The sequence below is a fragment of the Ahaetulla prasina genome, chromosome 2 (assembly GCF_028640845.1).
Source record: "Ahaetulla prasina isolate Xishuangbanna chromosome 2, ASM2864084v1, whole genome shotgun sequence".
NCBI classification, from domain to species: Eukaryota; Metazoa; Chordata; class Lepidosauria; order Squamata; family Colubridae; genus Ahaetulla; species Ahaetulla prasina.
Window position 1 is genome coordinate 160,996,881 of NC_080540.1, and position 24,218 is coordinate 161,021,098.

Here is a 24,218-nt window from a genome sequence, read left to right on the forward strand (position 1 = left end):
GCATTGAATGAGTTGTTTGATATGATTGTAAAAATAAAACTTTTTTATACAAAAAAAATGGGACTGACCAGGTTCAAATTTGGTGATGAGTATCTTACTGTTTTGATTCAGTAAAATGCCTGTTCCCTCATTGCCCTAAACCAATAGCTAATTTTACTCGTCTAGTTTACATCTTGTGTTAACCCACAGGAAGACACATGATACCGAGTCAAAAACTATGGTTTACAGACCACAGTGCCTGGGTTCATGCAACTGGCCAAGCCAACACTGAATAAACAGACAACTTACTGCAATGAGTGCCCCAGCCAAACAGTGGTAGACAACTTGGCATCTATCCAATTTTTAACCACCCCTTCAATCAAAATTTGTGAAAGTCATAGTTCAAAATATTTCAAGGGCAACAAACTGTCTTTGCTCTTCATACTTCCAGGAAATAAAAGTTCACAAATCCTCAGAACAACACAAAATTTTGGGAAAAGCCCACGTCAGGCAGCAAGTGAAAAACATGCTCAGCAAAATTACAGTTAATCTCTCAATTAGACAAAACAAGCTTGTAGAGAGGATTATTTGACTAGCAGGGAGAAGAACAGTAGGCAAAAACAGGATCTTGAACTGATGTGTTTAATTTTCTGCCCTAAATACAACTACAACATTGTCCATTTCAGGAAAGCAAGCAGGCATTCCTTAGGTCCAGTCTCTACTGCAGACCCTATAATTTACGCCCAGCTCATGGAAGACAGAAACTCATACAAAATCAAATCCAAAAATCAGTCCCGGATCTCCCCAGGCTGATGGAGGCAGAAGTTGGGAGCCTTTCAGAGCAAAGTCCTAGGAAAGTTGACCCTTCAGAGTTCGGAAAACAGCGGCTGCTCCCGGGTGTTGCTCCAGCTGCTCAAGGGCAAGAGAGGACTTTGCCCAGAACTAAATGAAGGAAACTGAGCGGTCACAAAGAAGAACGGAACGTGGCTGATATTTCCGTTTGACCAGCACTGTGAAAGAAAGACACAAACATCAAACCAAAGGCAATAGAAGCAAAGCATCCCTGTTTCCTCAAGCTGGCTCAGGGGTGTCAAACTCGGTTTCCTTGAGGGCCACGTCAGGGTTGGGTTTGACCTCGGAAGGCCAGGGGTGTGTGCCCGGGGGTGGCCATGACCATGGTGGGCGTGGCCAGGGCAGGTGTGGCCATTGTTGGGGTTTGACACAGCTCAAGATGCATTTTTCTTTCTTTCCACAGTTCTTTACTATAATCATTTTTCTATCTCTTCTACCAGATATTACTGACAAACATTTATTACTCATTCTTCATATTCCACTAAACTTTTTATTTCTAAATTTATACCCTACTGCTTTTCCAGGCAGAAAAGTTATTTATACAATTGTATTTTTTACTATTCAACTAATAACAACATAATATTAGGATATTATAAACAATAGCATAAATAACATGATAATACAAGTTCTAACAGCAGAGGTAAAGAATAGTAAATAGAAGTGGCTATCAATTATAGATTGTATGATTATAGATTGTTGATTGCAGATTAAATGTACCCACAGTATGTACAATCTGTCATTGAACTGTAGGATGCTATTTTCTATCCAGATCAGGTACTTATTTGAGGCCACATGTAATCCTGTCCAATCCAGTCGTCCTTCAGCACTCTGCTGGCCAAAAATGGGCTGCGTATGGCCTGTTTTGGTTGGCAGAGGCACTGCGGGCTGGTCCTTTGATATTTCCAGTCCGGCAGATGCGGCCCATGGGCCTTGAGTTTGATACCCCTAACCTAGACCATCGCAGGCTCTTTCTTTCTTCTTGCTGGGAGAGATCCCAGGTCATGGAGCTTCACTCTTTGTCTAAAGCAGAAATGTGCTTCAGAAAGCCAACATTGGAAAGATAAATGAGTGGGTGTGCTATGCATGATGTTGGCCTCTTCTGTGAGGATCAACTGCTTTTGCTTATCGGGTTTATTGCTTTTGGTTTTATTATGCATGTTTTATTCTTGGCTGCAAGATGTCCAGAGTTTGGTTTAAGATGGGCAGCTATATATTTGTTAATATAGCTATGTATTTAAAATCAATGAATAAACCTGCTTTTGGAATATGGCTAAAGAACCTGGAAGATGATTCTCTGGCCTGTTTGCATATATGTTTTCTTTCTATTGGTTTTGTAGCCATTATGAAGCCTTTTCCTTTCCTGACATCTATGTTTCGCCTCTAATTTCTTATATATATATCTTGACAGTGAGCTGGGCAGCATATAAATTTAATAAATAAAAAACCCCAAAAACCTCAGGTGGAATGTGGAGAAGATACAAAAAAACACAATCCCCCAATTTAAAATATATTGAAAACAGGTTCTCTTAATATTGAACCATGGTGGCATAGTGTTTAGAATGAAGTACTGCAGTCTAACTCACTACCCATTGCCAGGAGTTCGATCCTGACTGGCTCAAGTTGACTCAGCCTTCCATCCTTCCAAGGTCGATAAAATGAGGACCTAAATTGTTGGGGGCAATAAACCCACTTAGAGAGGGCTGTAAAGCGGTATGTAAGTCTGCTATTGCTATTAATATTAATAGGCTTTCCCTAGGACTTTTAAGTTTCCTTCATCTGTCCAAATCCCCATCACTCCAGTTCTCATCTCTCTCCAGAATATAAACTGGGAGGAATTGCTGGTGCTGCCCTATTTTGATTGACAGATCTAATACTCAATGATCTTACACATTATTGGGAAACTTGGTCTGCTTACTTTCTAATATGTTATGCTCAGAAGCCATAGTTTATTCCTGGATTCTTATTCCTAAATTCTTAGAGGGGGAAAAACAGGGATCTCCATTTACATATTACAGAAAACTAAGAATGCCTATGAGGAGCACAGCATAAACGAGGGAGCAATGGGTAATTTTGAATGTCTGCATTAGTTGTAATTTTCTCCTTCTAATTTTCAATTTTGTAGTAACTTTTGAAGGGGGTTATACCCAGGCTTGGTGTTATCCTGCAGTTTCTTAGCCATGCAGAAGAGAACTGAGTTTAAAAGCACAATAAATAGATAAATACAAAACCTCTTTCCAAAATGGTAATATGTCTAAATGAATGATTTATGTTGAAATAGGGATTGATCTCCTTTTAGTCAGAGTGATATACTTTCTTACATAAAATAAATATAAAACTTTGGCACAGGAATCAAGTATGCCTCATATTTCATTTCAGCTTTCAGAACTCTGGAAATAGCATCTTAAGGGCTTCAAAGCTGCTTTTAAAAATTAATAATCTTGGGACTCTTAAGTTTCTAATTGTATACGTAGCCCAGGATAGAATCATGAAATGTGCACAAAATCCAAACAAATCCCTAAACACGGATTCCAAATAGATCAATCTACGTGTTGTGTCTGCGTCCCCTGAGCTGGGCCTGCCAGAAAGTGACTCGGAAAGTGAGGGGGGAGGGCCATCAGGACTTAGCTCTGGAGCACTGGCTCCTCTGGCTCAGCTCCAGAAGCCAGAGGCAGGCCAGGTGGAGGAGGTAACGAGGCCTCCGTCCCCTGACTCTCCTCCCCCCTAGACCACGCCTCCAGACCTGGCTGATGGCAACCAGGCCTGGCTAGATCCCAGGTCCGGCTCGTCATCGACGGCAGCTCGGGAGTTCATGGCTTCCATGACGGCCTTGGACATGACCCAAGTAGTTGATGGCCCTACTCACATTGGGGGTGGCACCCTGGACCTGATTTTTCTCTCTGGTCAGTGGTTGAGAGATCTGGACTTAAAGGAATTAGTCATTGAACCTTTGTCATGGTCAGATCACTCTCTTCTTCGCCTGGACTTTCTGACCGCCATTCACCACCGCAGGGAGACGGAGCCGATACGTTGGTTCCGTCCCAGGCGCCTGATGGACCTGGATGGGTTCCGGACGGAGCTTGGGCCATTTCCTGAGGGTCTGGCTCACGGCTCGACTGAGGAACTTGTTGCGGCCTGGGAACAGGCCGCGGCGGGGGCCTTGGACCGTGTCGTGCCTTTGCGGCCTCTGACCCGGCGCAGGTCCCAACCGCCCTTGGTTCTCCGAGGAGCTGAGAGGGATGAAGCGCCGGAGAAGACGCCTGGAGAGTCTCTGGAGGTCTAGCTGCTCGAAGCTGATCGACACTAGTGAAGTCCTATACTAGGACTTACCTAGTGGCATTGAGGGAAGCGAGGCGTAGCTACGCCTCCCTCATTGCATCGGCAGATAACCGCCCAGCCGCCCTGTTTGGGTGACTCGCTCCCTCTTACACCAGGGGAGCGGGATGACCCGCTGCAGGACGTGCTGAGGAGTTTAACGGTTATCTATACGATAAAATCGCTCAGCTTCGGGATGGTCTGGACCAAGATTGCAGTGATACGGGCGAGATGCGTGAGGGCGGTCTTGGTGACATTGTGTGGGATGAGTTTGACCCTGTGGCTCCGAGGACATGGACAGGTTGTTGGGTAGGTTGAATGCCACCACGTGTTTACTGGACCCGTGCCCTCTTGGCTGGTGCTGGCCACCGAGAGGTGACACGAGGCTGGCTCCAGGCGATTACGACTGCTTCTTTGGTGGAGGTGTCTTCCGCCGCCTTGAAAGAGGCGGTGGTGAGGCCCTCCTTAAGAAGCCGCCCTGACCCGCTGTTTTAGGTAATTATCGTCCGGTCTCCAACCCGCTCACGGCGAAGGTTGTAGAGAGTATGGTGGCATATCAATTTCCCTTGCACCTGGATGAAACTGTCTATCTAGACCTGCTCCAGTCCGGTTTTCGCCCGGTTACAGCACGGAGACGGCTTTGGTCGCGTTGGTGGATGATCTCTGGAGGGCCAGGGACAGGGTTGCTCCTCTGCCCTGGTCCTATTAGACCTCTCAGCGGCTTTCGATACCATCGACCATGGTATCCTGCTGCGCCGGTTGGAGGGATTGGGAGTGGAGGCACCGCTTATCGGTGGTTCTCCTCCCATCTCTCCGACCGGTCGCAGTCGGTGTTGACGGGGGCAGAGGTCGGCCCCGAGGCGCCTCACTTGTGGGGTGCCGCGGGGTCGATCCTCTCGCCTTCTGTTTAACATCTACATGAAGCCGCTGGGTGAGATCATCAGTGGTTTCGTGTGAAGTACCAGCTGTATGCGGATGACACCCAGCTGTATTTTTCACACCGACCACCCCAACGGTTATCAAGTGCTGTCCCGTGCCTGGAGGCCGACGGGTCTGGATGGGGAGAAATAGGCTCAAGCTCAATCCTCCAAGACAGAGTGGCTGTGGATGCCGCATCCCGATACAGTCAGCTAAATCCGCGGCTGACCATCGGTGGCGAGTCATTGGCCCCGATGGAAAGGGTCCGCAACTTAGGCGTCCTCCTGGATGAGCGGCTGTCTCTAGAAGACCATTTGACGGCCGCTCCAGGAGAGCGTTCTACCAGGTTCGCCTGGTACGCCAGTTGCGCCTTTCTGGACCGGGATGCCCTATGCACGGTCACCACGCACTCGTGACGCCTCGCCTGGATTACTGCAATGCTCTCTACATGGGGCTCCCTTGAAGGGCATCCGAGGCTGCAGTTAGTCCAGAATGCGGCTGCGGGTGATAGATGGAGCCCTCGTGGCTCCCGTGATAACACCCATCCTGCGCAGGCTGCACTGGCTACCTGTGGCTTTCGGGTGCGCTTCAAGGTTTTGGTGACCACCTTTAAAGCGCCCATGGCATTGGGCCGGGCTACTTACGGGACCGCCTACTGCTACCGTATATCTCTCACCGTCCCGTGCGCTCTCACAGAGAGGGTCTCCTCAGGGTGCCGCGCTGCAATGTCGCCTGGCGACACCCAGGAAGGGCCTTCTGTGGGGCCCCACCCTCTGGAATGAACTATCCCCCGGACTTCGTCAGCTCTCGGACCTCCGGACCTTCCGCCGCGGGCTTAAAACGTATTTATTTAATTGTGCAGGGCTGAGCTAGATTTTTAATTATTGGTTTTAAATTGGGTTTTATTTGATATTTTAATTCTAAATTTACGGGCTTTTTAGAATCAGTTTTTTAATTGTTTTATATTGTATTTATATGTCTTTTAATACCTGTACACCGCCCTGAGTCCTTCGGGAGATAGGGCGGTATATAAATTTGAATAAATAAAATAAATAAATAAATAAATAAATAAATAAAGGTTTCAGAGATACGAGAGGCGGCTAACACAAAGGAAAGGGTGGGGCAGGCCTAGAGAGTGCTGAGTCAGGGGGCCACACTCCACAGAGTATAAAAGCAGCCCTGGCTGCTCTTCTGCTCCGTGACAAGCAAAAATTGAGCTGAACTATTTGACTCGTGGAGAAGTGAGCTGAACTATTTGACTCATGGAGAATTGAGCTGAACATTCAGCCTGGATTGCTGACTTCTTGGTTGCCCGGCAACCCCAAGATAAGGGAGACTTTGGCAGGCAGCTGCAGATTCCCTGCCAGGACTGATAGCAGCCGTGAACTCAATTACTGGCTCGTTTAGCCAGCTTGCGTGGCTGAGGCTGGGAGGGGACAGAACACTACGCAATTCAGAAAAACAAAACAATCATTGAGTATCAGAGTAATATCTAAGCTGAATTACATGAGGCTACAAAGCAATCCACCCCATCTGGATCTGGAGATAATTTTACACTAATCCTTACTATGGTGACTGGGAAGAGCCCAGCTGTTGAGTAAAATATACCCCTTTTAAATTTTCACCTAGGATATTCTAGAATAGACAAGAGAAATCTTAGTTACTCCATGCCCAGATAATAAGCCATCCAGAGAGATTGTTGTTAATGCTAAGGGAAATGTGGACAAATCAGCAAATAAGCCAACTTTATATTGTATATGTTTTAGGACAGGGATGTCAAACTGGTGGCCCGTGGACATACTGGATGCATCACGTGCAGGCCACGCCCACCCCAGCTCCCTGAATGGGAAAAACATCACGATATGTCACATGACGGCAATAGGATGCCGCGAGTTTGCCACCCGTGTTTTAGGATATCTAGTGACAGCAAAACCTTCCCTCTCCTTAGTCAGCTTAGCCCTCTTTACAGCACTTAGAAAACATAGATGTAAGTAGCAACCGCAATGGCAAAGACAGCTACAATTCTTCCCAGCTGGATCAGGCATTCTTCATAATTCTCAGTATTTGGAGATTGAACTTACCACTGTCAGAAGGGCTCCCTTCTTAAAGCAAGGATGAAAAGTGATCAGCTGTGGCTGAACCCCATCTTCACCCTGTACAAAACCACTAGAAGTGGTAGAAGAAGGAGAGTGCATATTATAACAGCCTAAAGGCTGTTTCGATAGTGCTTGGAGGTTTGCAGTCTGGGATCCTCAGCACACATCAAAAGTACATTAAAATACTTATTACCTGGCCTAGTGATGTCTAGCACTCCCTAATATCCCAAGAGTGCTACCTCTCCTGCTTTTTTGGCTTAAATACAGGTAGTCCTCGATTTACGACCACAATGAGCCCAACATTTATGCTGCTAAGTGAAACATTTGTTAAGTGAGTTTTGCCCCATTTTATGACCTTTTGCCACTGTTGCTAAGTGAATCATTGCCAGTGTTAAGTTAGTGACACGGTTGTTAAGTGAATCTGGCTTCCCCATTGACTTTGCTCGTCAGGTGGTCATAAAATGGGATCACATGACCCGGGGACAGTGCAACGGTCAGAAATATGAGTCAGTTGCTAAGTGTCTGAATTTTGCTCATGTGATCATGGGGATGGTGCAACAGTCATAAGTGGGAAAAAAGTTGCAAATCTATTTTTTTCAGTGCCGTTGTAATTTTGAATGATCATTAAATGAACTGTTGTAAGTCGAGGACTGCCTGTATAGAGTGAGCAACTTGTAGTCTAGTGCAGGGGTCTCCAACCTTGGTCCCTTTAAGACTTGTGGACTTCAACTCCCAGAGTCCCTCAGCCAGCAAAGCTGGCTGAGGAACTCTGGGAGTTGAAGTCCACAAGTCTTAAAGGGACCAAGGTTGGAGACCTGTGGTCTAATGGACATCTCCTAACTATCTTTCCCAGTGTTCAGGTTGTCTGTGATCCCCTTTTGCGACTTTCTGACAAGCAATGTTAATGGGGAATCCAGATTCACTTAACAGCCATGTTACTAACTTATCAACTGCAGTAATTCACTTAACAGGAACATGAGCTGGAATTTAACCCAAAATTTCCAAAGATGGGGGGGGGGGAAACCTACCTCATCTGCCTCCCTACCATAATCACAATAATTTGAAGAGGACCCTCCCATTTGAAACTATTTAAAGAAAAAAAAAACAATCTAGATTTTTTTTTTATAGATAAGAAATGGCTTATGGAATCCATTTCCAGATAAAGAGGGACAGGACAATACAAACCAGGGCAGAAGTTCAAACACAGGGTTATTGCGAGTCCGAAACACTGCAATGATAGTCTTGGAGGCATCCAAATTTCCTGCGGGGAGAAAAAAAAAAACACATTAAAAAGTAAGGAACTTGGCAAAGCACTTCAGATGTAAACTGTGGGCAGAATGTGACAGCAAGAAATGGGTTTTCTAAACTGGTGACATCACCTAAAACAGCTGAAGGTGGGATGGACCTTGTGCTTATATTCCTAGATCTTCTCAACCAGATATGTGAGATTTTGGGCCTCATCTGTAAGATAGGGAGAACTTAGCTCAGCAACCTACGACCTTCCTTTGTCTTCCCCACTGATTTTGACATGATTGCAGTGCGCTCAGCAACCATTCATAAGTGCAAACATGTTGCAGATTTTAATCATGTGACTGCAAGGTGCTGAGGCAGCTGGAACTTTGAGGACCAGTCTTTGTTCAGCACCATCATTACTGACAAATGGTTGCAGATCGAGATTAGTTATATTGATGCTTTTAACATTTGGGTTGGAGAAAGCCCCTGAGAATACAATCAACAGCCAGGAAAACCAATCAATGGATCATCAAACAAATTAATCCGGGTTTCTCCCTGGAGACTCAAATTAGCCTACTCTGGACATATTATAATCAGAAGAATTAGCTCTCTGCAGAAGTCTCTAATGCAGTGAAAGTTGGAAAGGAAGAGACGAGCGGGACCAGTAGCAAGAGGGATGGACTTAGTCACAGTGGAGCATCTGAAGGACAAGGTTAGGGACAGATCACCATGGAGAAAAATCTACATGGTTGCTGTAAACTGACATAGACTTGTTGGCATGTTTAAATATTGCTCCTCTCGTCTTACGGAAATGTAGTTGAAGGAAAACAGGGCAATTTACACCAAGCTTTTAGAATAGTACAAGCTACAATACAAGAATCTTTGCTATTGGTTACAGCAAATCAGGGGCTGAGCTGGGAGGGATTGTCTAACTGGTTGACAGCTATATGCAATCGGTGGGGTTGGTGCTTTGACAGCACAATCCTGCCCAGAGTTAGGGGAATAAATTTCAATAAACCAGGTGGGACTCTTTCCAATAAATATCCTTGGGACTGCACTGTCAAATCTTTCTGAAAAACAAAAAATCAATGCGCATGTGAGAAAGTGGGATGTAGAGGAGTTTACTCAGATGCAGAAGAAACTGTTTCTAGTTCTTTTTCGGCCAAGACATTTCTCCTATACCACCAGCCTTTCTCAGCTGTTTATCTATTAGATTATAGGGCCGGCCAACTCAGTGTTGACTCTGGATGGTGTTCAACAGAAAAACGAACTATAAACCCAAAAACGCCATAACATTAAAGCAGTCCCAATATATAAAATAGCTACTGCCTATGCTTCCCCCTGGGTTCTTCAGAGCTTAGAGAAGGGTTGCCTTGTTTGGCAAGAGTGTTTAAGAAATCGTGAAGGAAGAGGCAACTCTCAGCTTTAGAGAGAACACTAGGAGGTTTTCTGAGGCACAGCAAGGTAGCCTCTTCATGCTTACAGTGCCCTTCCCCTCATTTCTACAAAAAAAAGGGGTAAAATAAAGGGCTGGGGGTCATTTCAGTCTTCTAGCAGGATGCGCCATTCCCAAATACAACAGATTAACCTACGCATGTGCTTTTAGAAAGCAGGAAGTGGGCATTCTTTCAACCGTGTCCCTTTTTCCCCAAATATATAATCTTGAAACTGAAGGGGGTCAGTTTGGGCAAATGTCTCAACCTTTATAGATCTGTGGGTAAACTGTGGGAAAGGGGAAAGGATCACATGTTTCATTTGAAGCTCTCTGGAGGAAAGGCAGAATGTAAAATGCAGACGGAATAAAGGAGCAAAAGCCACATAATGTACTGAAAGTGTCACAACATTCTGAATTACCCACACAGTTAACATATTTTGAGGATTTTATCTGACGAGTACAGAAATACAATCATCCTAATAAGAACACAAGATTCATCCTTGTTTCGAGAAACTTTAAGGCATTTCCCGCCCCCCCCGCCCCCCCAGCCTTTCTTTTCTGGGTTTGGTGATATCCTTCCTTTTGCCTTGAAATGTAACCTATAACTGTCCTTTAAAACAAAGCACATCCTTATGTTATTGCTCAAGGGCTTTTGAAGCGACATGATTTTTGCTTGACTGTATATCCAGGATGGAATGGGACTTTTCGGCTTGAACCCTTCGCCTTGCCTATTTCGCCTTAAGGTTTTCGCTTGTGCATTATTAGCCACAAACTTTTCTCCTTGGCTATCCCACCCCCAGTCTTTGGCCCCAGCACATCGGCCACAGCCAATCCCTCCCAATCCCTTCGCCGCAGCCCATTCTTCAAAGTACGGTTGGTGTCGGGCTTTTGGCCCCCCAGGACAATTCGCAGCCCCGAAGGGTTCAAGCCGAAAAGTCTTAGACCCCATCCAGGAGGGGCGGAGGGGGCTGTTATGTCTGGCTGCATGAATCACCTGCACTCACGTTCAAAGACGAAGACATTCAAAGATTTTTCAAAATGCTGTGTTTGGAGAAGGACCCAGAATTCGGCATGGGCATGTTTGCTGAGGGCATCCCCCGTTGCCCTCCATTTCCCCAAGCTGCCTCCCCCCCACCCCCGAGTTTCAAAGAAGCAGGCTTCACCTTGAATGACCACCGCAAGCCTCTCCCCGCTTGGATCCCAAACCATGGACTGCACTTCCCCTCCAATCCTGCAACACAGGGACACAGAGGACTTGAAGCAGAGCAAAATGCTTAAGTGTTAATGGTCAACCACCAACATTCAAACTTTGCTGCAACAGGAAGAAAAAGGTTGGGAGTCTGGAATTTAAAAACTTTTTGAAAAAAGTATTAATAGGGGAAAACTGTATTTAAAAAAAAACACAAAAAACCTTAGTTCATTCTACAAATATGTATTATTATCTGATTATTATTACTACATTAAATTTATTTGCAGCCCATCCTGAGGTTTGAGGAGCTTCTGAGCCATACATTCTAGCTCCAGGGTTTCTAATTACTGGAAACCCTATTCAGAAGAATCTTTTTTGACTTCCACCCAAACCCAATTCTCTACGCTTCCAGCAATCAACGTATCAACGCTCTAAAGCAACCACAACAGTGTTGAAGGCTAGAAATATTCAAACAAATTCCACATAGACATGGTACAGTCCCTTTCTCTCACCTCTCCTCCCCATAGGGAGTCTCGAACGTAGTCTCTGAAAGATCTGCCACAATGGAAGCGGTTTTAGACCCACCGACCTGCCTTTGCTGCTCTCCTGAAATATTGGAAGTTACGAGAGAAACCAAAGAATAGGAGGATGTAGGTAGAAAGTGGCTTTACACCCAGATCAGATTCCCTGTCCGTCTTTCCTGTCGTTGATTACTTTGACAAGCAGCTCTTCCAGATTCTACTTTGACTTGTTATCTGTATTCATTTAATAACAAAGTATCGTGCAGAATAATCAAATCTGTATATTAAACAAATATGAAGTCTCATTATGCAAGACACTGAAGCCAACTCCATAGACCAGCCAAAAATCTATTCCACAGCATTCCTTCTCTGCTCCAATGCACTGCATGTACAAGAAAGAATCTCCAAAGAACACCACCCAACAACCTCAACCTCCATTTCATTAAAGAGACCCAAGATTCAAGCATGCTCCTTAAAACTATTTTTCATACTGCAAAAACCGAGAAGCCATTGTTGTGGTCTGCCAACAGCCTGCAGAACTGGCAGCGGAGTTGGACAGTGAGGAGGCTGGGGAGGAACATGGGCCAGTCCTGGAGTCTGGGGAAGGCTTGGATGAGGGCTCTGCGTCAGAGGCAGAGATGGGGCCAGGGCCATCTGGGAGTTATGCACGGACTCCAGTCTCCCAAGTCAGATATCAGAGAAGCAGAGGAACAGGAGGAGCCTGTTCCTAGCACGCACATGTGTAGAGCTGCCAGAAGGCAAGAACAGTTAAAACTAAAGGGAGAACTCGGGAGTAAGGCCTGGAGATGATTGGCCCCACCCATAAAGCTTAAAAGAGGAGCAAAGGCATGTGGGTCCTTTGCAGGAAAGCAACGTTGTTAATTCTGTTCCCAGTCGGCATCTCTGTTTGATTCTGGACTCCGTGTGGCTTTGCCAAGTAGGTCTTTGGCAGCGTGTCAAGGGAGATAAAAGTTGGTGATTATCCCGACGGATTTCTCACGAAGAACTTTTTGCAACTAATTGGGACTCAGCTGTGAATGAACGTAATTCACAGCTGTTGCAATAAAAGAGGTTTCTGGGGCTACTCGTGTGTTTTAATGACACAGGAAGCCTAGGTCACAACAGCCGTATTTGTGTTACAGCTGCACACTCACCACTGTATTCCAAGAAAGATAAGGAATAGATCACAAATTCCCCCTGGACGGTGAACAGCAAACGACTGCCATCTGGACTCCAGCAACCAGTCTGGGATCAGGCAGAGGAAATGGAAAACAAATGCACTTTTAATGCAGGTAAAACAAAGGGACCAAAATTCTTTGCTAAATAAATTGTTGAGATCTGGATGTTTGTTATGTTTGGTCGTATTCCTACGATGGAATTTTACCAAGCTAAGTAACATCATCAATCCACAGGAGAGTGGAGTTTGCTAGCTATTTATATATAGCTTGCCTGCTGGTAGTTGACCCCCAGATAAACAGTCAAAGAAGAAATAATATCCTAATCAAGAAAAAAAAATTCAACAAAGAACTTGGCAATCCAAGTCAGCAAACTCCACTTTCTCTCTCAGGTTGATTGGATTGCTTGGCCTGCTAATAAAATACCTAAAAAACCCAAGTTCAGTGAACACCAAGAACCCAACAGTTGAACCTTAAGATACACATATTCCTTAGTTTTGGAGAAGTTAGGTTATTGTAACTCCATTCTACATGAAGATGATTTTGAAAGCTGTCCAGAGACAACAAAAACTGCCCCTGTCATAGAACATTGATCCTCTGGTTGCTTTGTTGGGTAGGTTGGTAGTCTGCATCCAAATCAATTGATCTGATTTGGCCAATAAAGTCCTCTAGAGAGCTTGGCTCCAGGACACCTCAGGAATAATCTGCCAGATTTACGGAAGGGGATGCTTAAGAGTCTCAGCCCTGGAGTTACATCCAGCAACCTATTTATTAGTGTTTTGCAAGGAAGGAAAGAGTATAAATGAACGAATAAATGACTGATAATATTAAAATCATAAGAAAATTCCAAATAGAAATTTAGTTCCTGAATGAAAAGACTACATGATTAAATTGGGTTTTGATAACTGATTTTGGGGGGATTTTTCAAGATTTTACTGAGACCAGAGAGAGAGCTTCGTCTTTGGGTATGTAATATTACTGAGCTGGATTTCATTATTTTTGAGTGGTTATTCCTGTCTTTCCTTTTGTAAGCCACCCTGAACACTATGAACTGGGCAGAACCGCCATTTTTGTAAATAAATAAGAACCCTTCACCATCCTGTTTTCCCAACCTACCCGACAAGGACCTTTGATAGTTGGCCATTTCTCGTAAGTCCACATCTGAACCTCCCACACTCTGCAACAAGATGGACAAGTCGATAAAAAGAAATGAAATTGTTTTGGGAGCACCATTCAGCTAGGAGAAGAGCAATGACATTCACTGTTCTTACCCCACCGTCCATTACTCCACTAAAGAAAGAGGGCTCATCTTAGATGGCTGGTTTCAAGGCTTCTCTGCTCACCTGAAGACTGCTGAAGGGGTCGCTGCTAGCACCTTGCTGCCATCAGGCGACCAAACCAGGTATGTGACCCCGCCTCCTCCAAACCACTGCAACTGGATAGCGTTTTCTGTGGAAACATCCCATACCTAGCGGCACAAGGTCAAAAGAAGAGAAGCCACTGTGGAAAGAAAGCACTGTGTTTCTTCCAACAGGAATCTTCTAGTAGCCCTCACTTTAAATTAAAATGACACCACTGATAAAGAGTCTGATGGGATAAAAATTAATTAACACCATGTACCCTGGACTCCTTCTGCCAAAAACATTTGTCCCCAAACCTGCTGACAATTTCAGGACCTCCATTGCCTGAGAGAACCAATATCTACAAAAAGGCATTGACTATAGAGTAATGTCTATGGCTCTATTTGCCACAGTTTTTATGCTATCTCTTGTTCTATACCAGAAGTGGGGAACGATGACCCCTCTATAACTTGTGGACTTCAACTCCCAGAATTCCTGATTTCCTGATCAACTCCAGGAATTCTGGGAGTTGAAGTCCACAAGTCATAGAGGGGTCATCGTTCTGCACCTCTGTTCTATACCATAATACAGAGGTGGGATTCACTTACCTTCCCTACAGGTTCGCAAATGTGAGAGCACGTGCCACCTTCCGCTCATGCTCAGACTTTCATGCATGCTCTTTGATCACGCATGCACCTTCCACACATGTGCATGGCTTCCAAAACGTGGCTAAATAGGATGGCGTTACTTCCGGGTGGGTAGGCGGGGCCTACCACGGTCTGCGCTACCAGTTCGCCTGAACCGGCTGAATCCCACCACTGCCAAAATAGCAGTAACAGCACAATATACTTACAAGCATGGATGTATCAACAGGTGAGGCCGACAGAAGCAATCCTCCACTGGGAGCCCAGGCCAGGCTGGTGATGGGACTGTGGCCGGGATGGCTGAGCACCTGAGCACAGCCAGATGAAGGCCTACAGGAAACAGAGACACACATCACAGGAAGCTCATAATGTGGTTTCTTTTGATTTACATTGGCATCTTATGAAAACCTATTCAGCAAGCCAAAATTAAACCAGAAGTCACTGTGTTATGCAAGCCCACCCAGCTGCTTCTCCAGATACGAGCACGTTTGCTGGCAAAATAAAACTGGGTATTAAGGTTGTACAGCAGTTTGAAACTGAAGGTCAGAAGCGGCTTAAGAGCTGCATAGCACCACTCAGCTCTCCTTAACCCAAATGTATCCTTTTCTAAGGTTGCGCTGCCACTGTGGACGACAAGTGTGCGATGCTGGGAAAAGATGTGGCTGCTTTAAGGAACTGAAGGGAGGTGCTATGACTGCAACCTTGAAGGCTCCAAAGCACCTTTTCCCTTTGAGTCCGAAGCACCGAACAGTCCTTCTGCAAATGTTCCCTGTGTCGTGCAAGGTACATCGGTACGTCTATCATCCAGTGCTGCAGAATTCACCACATCCCCATTATCGGAAATGAGCAATGTGTGCAGAAAGTAACCGCATGACCAAACATCAGAGAGACTGAGTAGCACTGTTAAAGACTTAGGATGGAGCTGGGCACTTAGTGGCCTGAAACATTTGGATCCCAGCCTTCCGCAAAAATAACTCCCAGATCAATAAGAAAGATATTGTCTCTGTTCAGAAGCTTGCAGTATCGAGACAACAGAAAATGGATGACAAACTGAAGAAAACAAAGACATTAAAATAAGGAATCTGAAAGCCACAAAGATCTTCATACACTACCACTAACTGCTGGAAGGCTGCCTATGTCCTTGAGAGGAGACCCAGAACTTGCTAAGACTTCCTGGGGGATGGGATGGGAGATGGTAGCTTTCCTTTCTTTATCTCCAATTAGCAGAAACTGAATGAATATATGGACCTTCATTTTCTTGCATTCTTTATTTAGATCATAGACTTGTGAGAAGGGACATGTGATATACGACATACGTAGTTTGGCAATGGGAAAAGGTACGTGGAAGAATGGGGAAAAACTATAACGGGGTAGAGACTAAAAATACACTTAAAGTAAAAGAACTGGGCCATGCATTTGATATCTAATAAGCATTCCCTTCAAATAGCAGCAACGAAATAGCAATTGTGGCTAACATGGGCTGCCATCACTGATTAATCCACAAGACCTGACTGGTTACCTGGTAGAAAGTGAAGTGGGATCCAGATGCCAAATCAACACACAGCTATGGCACCCCACAGCAAGGATAGATGCGCACAGTGGCTTCCAGGCCATCAAAGCCACATTTCTTTGCAAACGATGCTTCAGAATTGGGACTATAGTACTGGAAAAGAAAATCCAAACAGAGATATAAATTTGCCTGGAGGGCCAGGGATACCAGGCACATATCAGCACATATCACATGTAGGCTACCCTACATGTGTGCTTAAACATCCTTAAAATAACATGACATAGAAAACAAATCAGGATTTGTCCACTGTTGCTCCAAAGTGGAAGACAAAGGAAGTCTTCAATTATACAAAGATAAATTTCAGTTGCGTGTTAGAAGAAACGTCCTAGCAGAAAGGAAGGTAGGCTCTCCTTCCTGAATGTGCTCAAGAATACGCTACAGAAATAGTCTTTCACTGAGCAGAGGGCTGGATTAATGGCCCTTTCAGTTCCTAAAATTCCAATCAGTAGGTAAGAAGTTTTATTTCTACATACAAACCCAAGAATAAAACAATTACTTTTATTTATGTAGCTTTCCATACAGAGCAACTAGGCAGGTTGTTTGACAATTGATTTTCTGCGGGTAATGATCCATTTCTATTGGATGAGTACCAAACAAATTTTCCCCATAAGGAATAATGTTGTGAGTCCTAAGGCGGCCAACATCGACAAGTTCTAACTTGTGCGTTGAGTACCAAACGACGAATACCGGCACAAAATTTTCACATCAAAATATGTTACCAAATATGGTAAGTTTCAAAACAGTTGAATTGTATTTCTTTTCCTGGACCTGTACTAATTAACTCTTAAGTAAACTCTTGAATAGAACTTTCTATACCACCCTGTAGAGTTCAAGCTTTCTGTCATATGCCATGTTAATTGCCACTGGCCTTAGTCTGTTCAGAGTATAATGGTCTACCTTAGGCCAGTTAGGTCCCTTACCTGTTGGTATTGTAAACACGGATGGAGTCATCCAGAAGGGCCACGGCAAATTTGTTGGTATGAGGATGCCACGCAAAAGCTCGGATTGAGCAACCTGCCCTGTGTAAGCAAGACAAGGGGCATTTAAAAAAATCCTTTGGGCTTGTTTCCATCTAAAAGCCAAGCGGGATTTAAAAGATAGAAGCTACACAGTTGGTTGGCAGCTTACCACAGAAAATGTCAGTGTAAATGAAAACTGGGTGCTTCTGAAGAGTCATGTTAAAATGGCTAACTAACAAGGCAATTATTTCGGAAAACACTTGTGTGTAAAGAAAACATTTTAGCTTGCATTTATATACCTGCTATTCTACTGTATTCTACTGTACCAATACCTGCTATTCTACTGTATAAATAGGAACTTTACACAAAGTAATATGCATATTACAAAGTAATATGCATTCAGAAATATGATTAAGGGCTCTGGAGATTATCTAATCAATTATGCATAGTAAAAGAGAGGAATATGTATCATGTTGATAAAATATGTCAATTTCAGGTTTAAAGCAGATCAACTGGATTCCTTTCCAATAAGGGAGAGGATTCAAACAGCAACTAATATTTGGTTACTGGATACATGCAAACCACCCAGGACTCACCAATCCACAGCCTGGGAGAATTTTGCTATTATATCTTCACTTGGCAGCTTTGAGAAAGAAGAAACAGAAGTGTTAATACTTCACTGGCAGCCACTTAAGACTGGCCATATCTGAATATCCAGGAGAAACTGGCTAAAGGGAGAAGGAAAGGTTCCCTCCATGAAATGGAAAGAAGGCACAGCTACCATATCTGACATCTCAAGCAATTATTGATCCCACTATGGATTAGCATGCTTCCCAGTCACTAATTCCCCCCGTCCCTCTCTTCTACTTGGGCTATGTTATGTAAACCTCACCGACAAATGGGGAAAGAAGGAGCCATGGAGGGAGGATATCCAGCAGCAGAGTCCTAAGGCACATCGAGATCCGGATTTCATCCATTTCAGAGCTGAAAGACAATAGACAGTCCTCAACTTACAACCAGTTGTTTGATGGCAAAAATGCCCATTGGAGAGAGTGGATTTAGATGTAAAACCGCGAGATTGCTTAACAACTGCTATAAAAGTGCGGCTGTTGATAAAAATAGTATCGCCAGCATGATCGCCAACATCCAGTGACGGATATGGCACAAGAAGAAGTTGAGAACTACCTGTACAGAAGATACAAGATGTGCCAACTCTAAATATGTACATGTTTTTAAAAAATGACCTTAATGGGCTGGATCAATCTTCTTTTCTCATACTTATCTCTTATCTTCAAAAAAACCTTTTTCTTTTCAGCAAGAGTAATGTTACATCCTTGCCAGAAGAAAGATGGGAGACGGCATATCATTCTTCCAGTAAAGCTTTCGGAGGGGCGTCCATGAGAAATTTGTCAGGAAATAATATCTTTCTAGTGAGCCAATTTAATCAAATCAATCCCGAGGATGAATGGGGGCAGTGGATATCAGAGCTACATCGCTCCCACATCCTTGTTTGCTCTTATTATTGCACCAATCTCCAGCTCCTAAATTTCTAGAAAAACGTGATTTTGAGAGAGAGCTAAGAAAAGATTTTCCTATTCATTCCTCAACCAGTCAAGCTGTATTGTATGATCCTTAGTACACTTACCTAGCTCCTTTGAAGATTCCACCCAAGACTGCTTATTCGTTCCCGGGTCTGAGCCCTGTTCCTCTTCTGCGTTTGCGAGTTCTTCAAGCACACCAGCCACTCCATTGTCACGCCTGAATAAAATATATTGTATGAAAGCTGCTATAGGTGAAAGGGAGCAATGATTATGTTCCACGCGCAACTGGAAAAGTAATTTGATGTGCATCAAAGGAACTTCAGATTTTGCCATTATAGCTTTTCTCTTTCAGCTTCTCTAATGAGAAGCTTCAGTGTTCTTCTATGACCCGGCCTCATGGTTTTTATTCCCTATCCTCCTGGCTCACTGATTACCCAAGTACCTACGGTAATATTCTCCTCAGTCATCAGTCAGATCTGTTGCAGAATATCTACGTTTAGAAGCCAAACCTTCTTCAGGTTGCTCAACTCAACCAGGTAATTTCCTTGCTTACTCTTCTGTAAGAATATCAAAGGAAAGCTGTGCTGCTTTGTCATCACCAGGCTGGGCCTGGGAAAACATATCAAGAATGGTGAGAAGACCAAGCACAGCTGCCCTAATGTTATGTTGGTTCTCCACCTATGAAATGCTACAGAATTAAGATGCAGGCATTCTCTGTGTGTGTGTGTGTGTGTGTGTCCGTCCGTCTGTCCTTAATGCTAAGAGAGGTGGAAGAACATCACTAATTTCCACAGCCTAGTTCTGGATTTTCTTGTCAGTACCATAATAGCCGTCAAGCAAATAACTATAACTAACTGCTTCTTACGCATAAGATACCAGGCTGATGCCAATCAAAAGGATAGGTTATGGAGAGAATATTATCTGTATTATTACCCCATTTACTGTCTAAAATAAGAAATATCCTTTTAAGCATCAACTCTACTAAGACACAAATGCAGTTCTCTTAACTGATTTAAAATATGTTGTGAACATTAAACAACTCTAAAACTGAAAATAACAACCATGTTGGACAAGGACTTAAAAACATGAAGGTGGAAGGCTTGTAGACTTAAATACAAATCTGATCTAATCACCAGAAAGCGAGGTCATCCTTAGAAGCTGCGGCCATTTTTTAATCTATTTAGCCTGTCCTTTTCTCCACCAATGTTTTTCTCCTCTGATTCATATACTGAAACTGAGAAATTCATTAAAAAAAGAAAAAAGAAAACAGCAGAGACAAATCCCAGAAAGGAAAAAACCTGGTGTTCCTCTTATAGTTCTTCAGCTGAGAACTGTATGTGCCCTTTTCTTAAAGCTGAGGGCAATCGATGTGTGGAAGCAGGAAGCCCTGGCATGAACATCCTAATCCAATCCAAACTCACCAGGCTCTGATGCACCTCTTCCAGAGTGACTCCCGGTGATGAATGAAGGCCGGCTTGGTGCTGTGTTCCAGGCGACTGAAAGCTTTCAGGTTTTCTTTAGGAATAGCCGGGGTGGGAAGACTTTCCATCTGCACAATTATTCACAGAATTAAGAAGAACGTAAAATTCCTTGACCAGAATTAATTGTACCAAAAAAAAAAAAAAAAAGCTGGACAACCAATCATGGTTCCAGTTTCACTTTGGTTTATAGCAGTGGTGAAATCAATTTTTTTTTTCCTACCGGTTGGTGTGGCTTGGTGGGCGTGGCAGGGGAAGGATACTGCAAAATATACGAAGTGTTTCTTCCTTCTCCTTCCCTCCACACTTCAAATTGCCCAGACATTCAAAAAGCTAGAAATTAAAGCTTCTAGTTAAAGGCACAGAGCTTTTATATGTGGTCTTTTCCTAGCAGAAACATTAATTAAACATTACATAAAGTAAGTCACAGAATTAAATATTTTCTTGGAAAAGAATTTTGTTTGCATTGGTCAAACGTAAACAACTCAGCCTATTACCTTCTGTTATTTTGCCTACTTTCCTCTGCTTGAACATCCTTTTCAAGTTTGCACTAAATTGTTCTATCAGTATTTCTGAAGACCTTCTGATGGACATAAGCCAATCCCTTTCAGAAGTCATATATAGGTAGTTCATCACTTACAACTACAATTGACCCCCAAATTTCCATTGCTTAAATAAGGCAGTTGTTAAATGAGTTATGTCTCATATTATGACCTTTTTGCCACAGATGTCAATTAAGTGAATGTGGTCTTGTAGTCATTAAGTGAATCTGGCTTCCCCTATTGACTCTGCTTTTCAGAGGCCTGCTGGGAAGATAACAAAAGGTGATCATATGATTCCAGGACAGTGCAGTATCATAAATACATGCCAGTTGCATAGTTTCTTGATTTTGATAGTTGACCATGAGGATGTTGCAAATGTGAAAACATGTCACTTTTTTCAGTGCTGTTGTAACTTTGAACAGTCACTAAATGAATGATTGTTAAGATGACGACTACCTGTACTGCTTTTAAGCAATTCTTCTGCCCTTCCTAATATGTATTTATATTTTGAGGCTAATTCCAACCACTTTATTTTTCCCAAATCACTGAAAATAAAGACTACCAGAGGTGGGCTGTTAGAATCCAGGCAACCATTAGAAGGCAGTAAAGAATCAAGATTTTTCTCCATCACTCCACTGCCATTTAGTGGATGTCTGGATTTTTGCAATTTAGCCCTCCCAGAATTATTTAATTCAATGCAACCAGGAGTTGAAGTATTGATTCACTAGACTAGAGGCAGAGACCCATCATTAATCCTTTCAAGCAGATTAAAGAAAAGTTCAAATTGTTTCCCTTCCTTATTTATCAAGTCAAGTATCCATCTGACATAAAATTTTTGGAAGGCTTCCTATTTTTAAGATAAGATGGTAGCTGATTTCTTTCTATAGTCGGGAATTGTGACTTACCTGACCTTGGAAAGTAAGTGGAAGTTTCTCATAGCTCCGGCCAGAAACTAAGGCATTGTTGAATTCATAAAGGGTGATGTCTCCTGGAGGAGGTGGAACTGGAAAGAGTGCTAGAGAACACATCTTTCTGGTCATTGAGGAAAAAGCAAAGAGGAAGAAAAGAGACTCCTTGAAGCACACCATGCTGGAGTGGAGGTTTCAAAGTAATTGCACATGGCTAGACCTAGTGCTACTAACTACTCCAAAGAGGCCAGTAGCAAGTTTTAGCCCCTACTTCAATACAAATAATTTAGGCAATTGACTTAAAAGCTTTGCAAAATTGTTCCTCTCATAATTTGTGACTTTTGAGTGGTGAATAACAATAACAATCAGAAAAGGAAAATAAATAATATACTGAAGCAAAATAAACTGGCAAAAACAGCATATGATACATAATCAAGGCTAGCAATAACATACTGTACACTCTCATTAAAAAAAAGCTCATCTGCTATTCTGATCCAACACATAAGGTTTTTACAATCCTACAGAATAGGGCATCCCTTTTTAAATGGTTCAGACCATCAGGAACACTACAGTGATTCTTATCTGCTCTTACCGTACGTGGAAGTTGGTCGCCTTAGTTCACTTTATTTCCATGTAAATATGCACAGAATTAGGCACAAGATACTTCTAAAGAATTACCTAGCATGTTAGTGGAAGAGGAAGATAATTGCCCAAAGCATGCCAATCAATACCTGTTGCTGGGGGTTGGGGAGAGAGGGACAGATGGATGGCGCTCATGCCCTGCTAGTGGTGAGCCTCCAGAAGGCATCTGGCTGACCGCTGCAAGATACAGAGCGTTGGATTAGATGGACTTTTGTTCAGATTCAGGGACTTTCTCAAATGTGGCCTTCAGTGCAGAGATTCTTGTGTTTATCACTGTTGTGCATTCAGGTCATTACCAGCATCTCGGATGATCTGAAAGAAATAGCAATAATAGCAACAATGATTATAAATCCAGCAGTCCCACTTTGACAGCTATCCCTTCTGATAAAACAATAACTGTACAGGAAGTGCTCGACTTACAGCAGTTCATTTAGTGACCATTGAAAGTTATAACGGCATGGGGAAAAAGTTACTTATGACCATTTTTCACATTAAAGAACATGGCATTAGCCCCGTAATCAAAATTCAGACGCTTAGCAAACTGATTCAAACTGAGTTATGACGGTCACAGTGTCCTGGGATGTTGTGATTCCCCTTTTGCAACCTTCTGACCAGTAAAGTCAATGGAGAAGCCAGATTCACTTCACCATGTTACTATCTTAATAACTGAAGCGATTCACTTAATAACTGTGGTGAGAGAGGTCATAAAGTGGGGCAAAACTCACTTAACCATTGTCTCACTGAACATCATTGAAATCTGGGGCTCCGTTGTGGTCGTAAGTCGAGGACTCCCTGTGACACGAATTGTTATAAATCCAGTGGGATCACTTTATTGTTTTATCGAGATTACATATATATATTCCGTCGCCGCTACATATATACATATATATATATATGTAGGTCTTTGTCCTACATACAAACACCTGCGAAAACCTCAGAAAACAAATATATATATATATATATATATACATATATATACATATATATATGTATATATATATATATATGTATATATATATATATATATATATATATACATATACATACATATATACATATACATACATATACACATATATACATATATATATATAATCATTGCTATACACCGAATATATATATATATATATATTCGGTGTATAGGAATGATTATAAATCCAAGCGGACTCACTTTCAGAGTTCCACTTTGGAATAAAACAATCATTTATAGGGCTGATTATAAATCCGGGTGGAATTGAGCTTCCTCGAAGGGAGCGCAAACATTTGCTGTGGGGCCCCGGAGGGAGAAGCGGTGGCCTGACATGGGGAAAAATACAACTCGGTGCCTCCACATTTTCCCGAAACCAGCCGAGGCGGAGTGCCAAGCGCTGCTCTGGAGCGCTCGGCTGAGACAGAGAAAAAGAAAAGGCCTAGCCGATCCCCCCCCTCTCCCCCCACCTCCACCAGCAGCGGGACCAGGCCTGGCCGAGCCTGTCTCACGTACTTACGCGGCCGCCCTTTCGTTGGGAACGAAGGAAGGCCGAGAGCGAAAGCGGTCTAGCCAACTTCGCCTTTTCGCGGGTAACCGTTTCAGGCAGCGGCGACGGAAGCCGCACGGGGTCAAAAGAGTCAAAGCGAACGCTTTTGCCTTCGCCGTGGATCTCGAGCTGGCTCGGTTTAGGGATGGATTCGCCTCCTAGCGGATCGGGCGGGTAACAGGAGTTCCCAACGCTTATTTTATTTTATTATTTATTTTTTCACACAGTATATATGAGCGTAAGCATGAAATAACTATACAATATATAAATATATGAGTATGTAATAACTAAATTAATTGAATATAACGAAAGGAAACAATAGGACAGGAATGGCAGGCACTCTTTTTTTTAATTTCTTTTTGTCACA

The 24,218-nt window shown here is 43.3% G+C and overlaps 1 protein-coding gene across 5 annotated transcripts; it reads right to left on the reverse strand.

Annotated features, from left to right (window-relative positions):
- Positions 1-605: 605 nt before the first annotated feature.
- Positions 606-23,961, reverse strand: AAAS (aladin WD repeat nucleoporin). Of its 5 annotated transcripts, none has more exons than XM_058172447.1 (18): positions 23,822-23,961; positions 22,424-22,646; positions 21,695-21,812; positions 20,186-20,313; positions 18,869-18,981; positions 18,116-18,207; positions 17,820-17,866; positions 17,185-17,283; positions 16,214-16,357; positions 14,904-15,024; positions 14,054-14,178; positions 13,827-13,887; positions 12,690-12,780; positions 11,527-11,620; positions 10,989-11,056; positions 8,343-8,418; positions 7,143-7,227; positions 606-989 (listed from the first exon to the last, which is right to left on the reverse strand). In XM_058172447.1, exons 3-18 carry the CDS (start codon positions 21,719-21,721, stop codon positions 846-848), a joined length of 1,515 nt encoding a protein of 504 aa, XP_058028430.1. In that variant the 5' UTR covers positions 21,722-21,812; positions 22,424-22,646; positions 23,822-23,961; the 3' UTR covers positions 606-845. The 5 variants fall into 5 exon arrangements, with proteins under 5 accessions (XP_058028430.1, XP_058028428.1, XP_058028429.1 ...); XM_058172445.1 differs by having other exon boundaries at positions 21,690-21,812; XM_058172446.1 differs by having other exon boundaries at positions 21,695-21,816.
- Positions 23,962-24,218: the final 257 nt, after the last annotated feature.

Excerpts from the sequence above, each read along its gene's own strand:
- AAAS (XM_058172443.1), bottom strand. The coding sequence starts at position 22,500 with ATGCCTTCTGGAGGCTCACCACTAGCAGGGCATGAGCGCCATCCATCT. Across the intron at positions 17,284-17,819 it reads TTCTCCCAGGCTGTGGATTG|GGCAGGTTGCTCAATCCGAG; the intron begins GTGAGTCCTGGG and ends TTGCTTACACAG. Across the intron at positions 990-7,142 it reads AGGGAGCCCTTCTGACAGTG|TGCTGGTCAAACGGAAATAT; the intron begins GTAAGTTCAATC and ends TTTCTTTCACAG.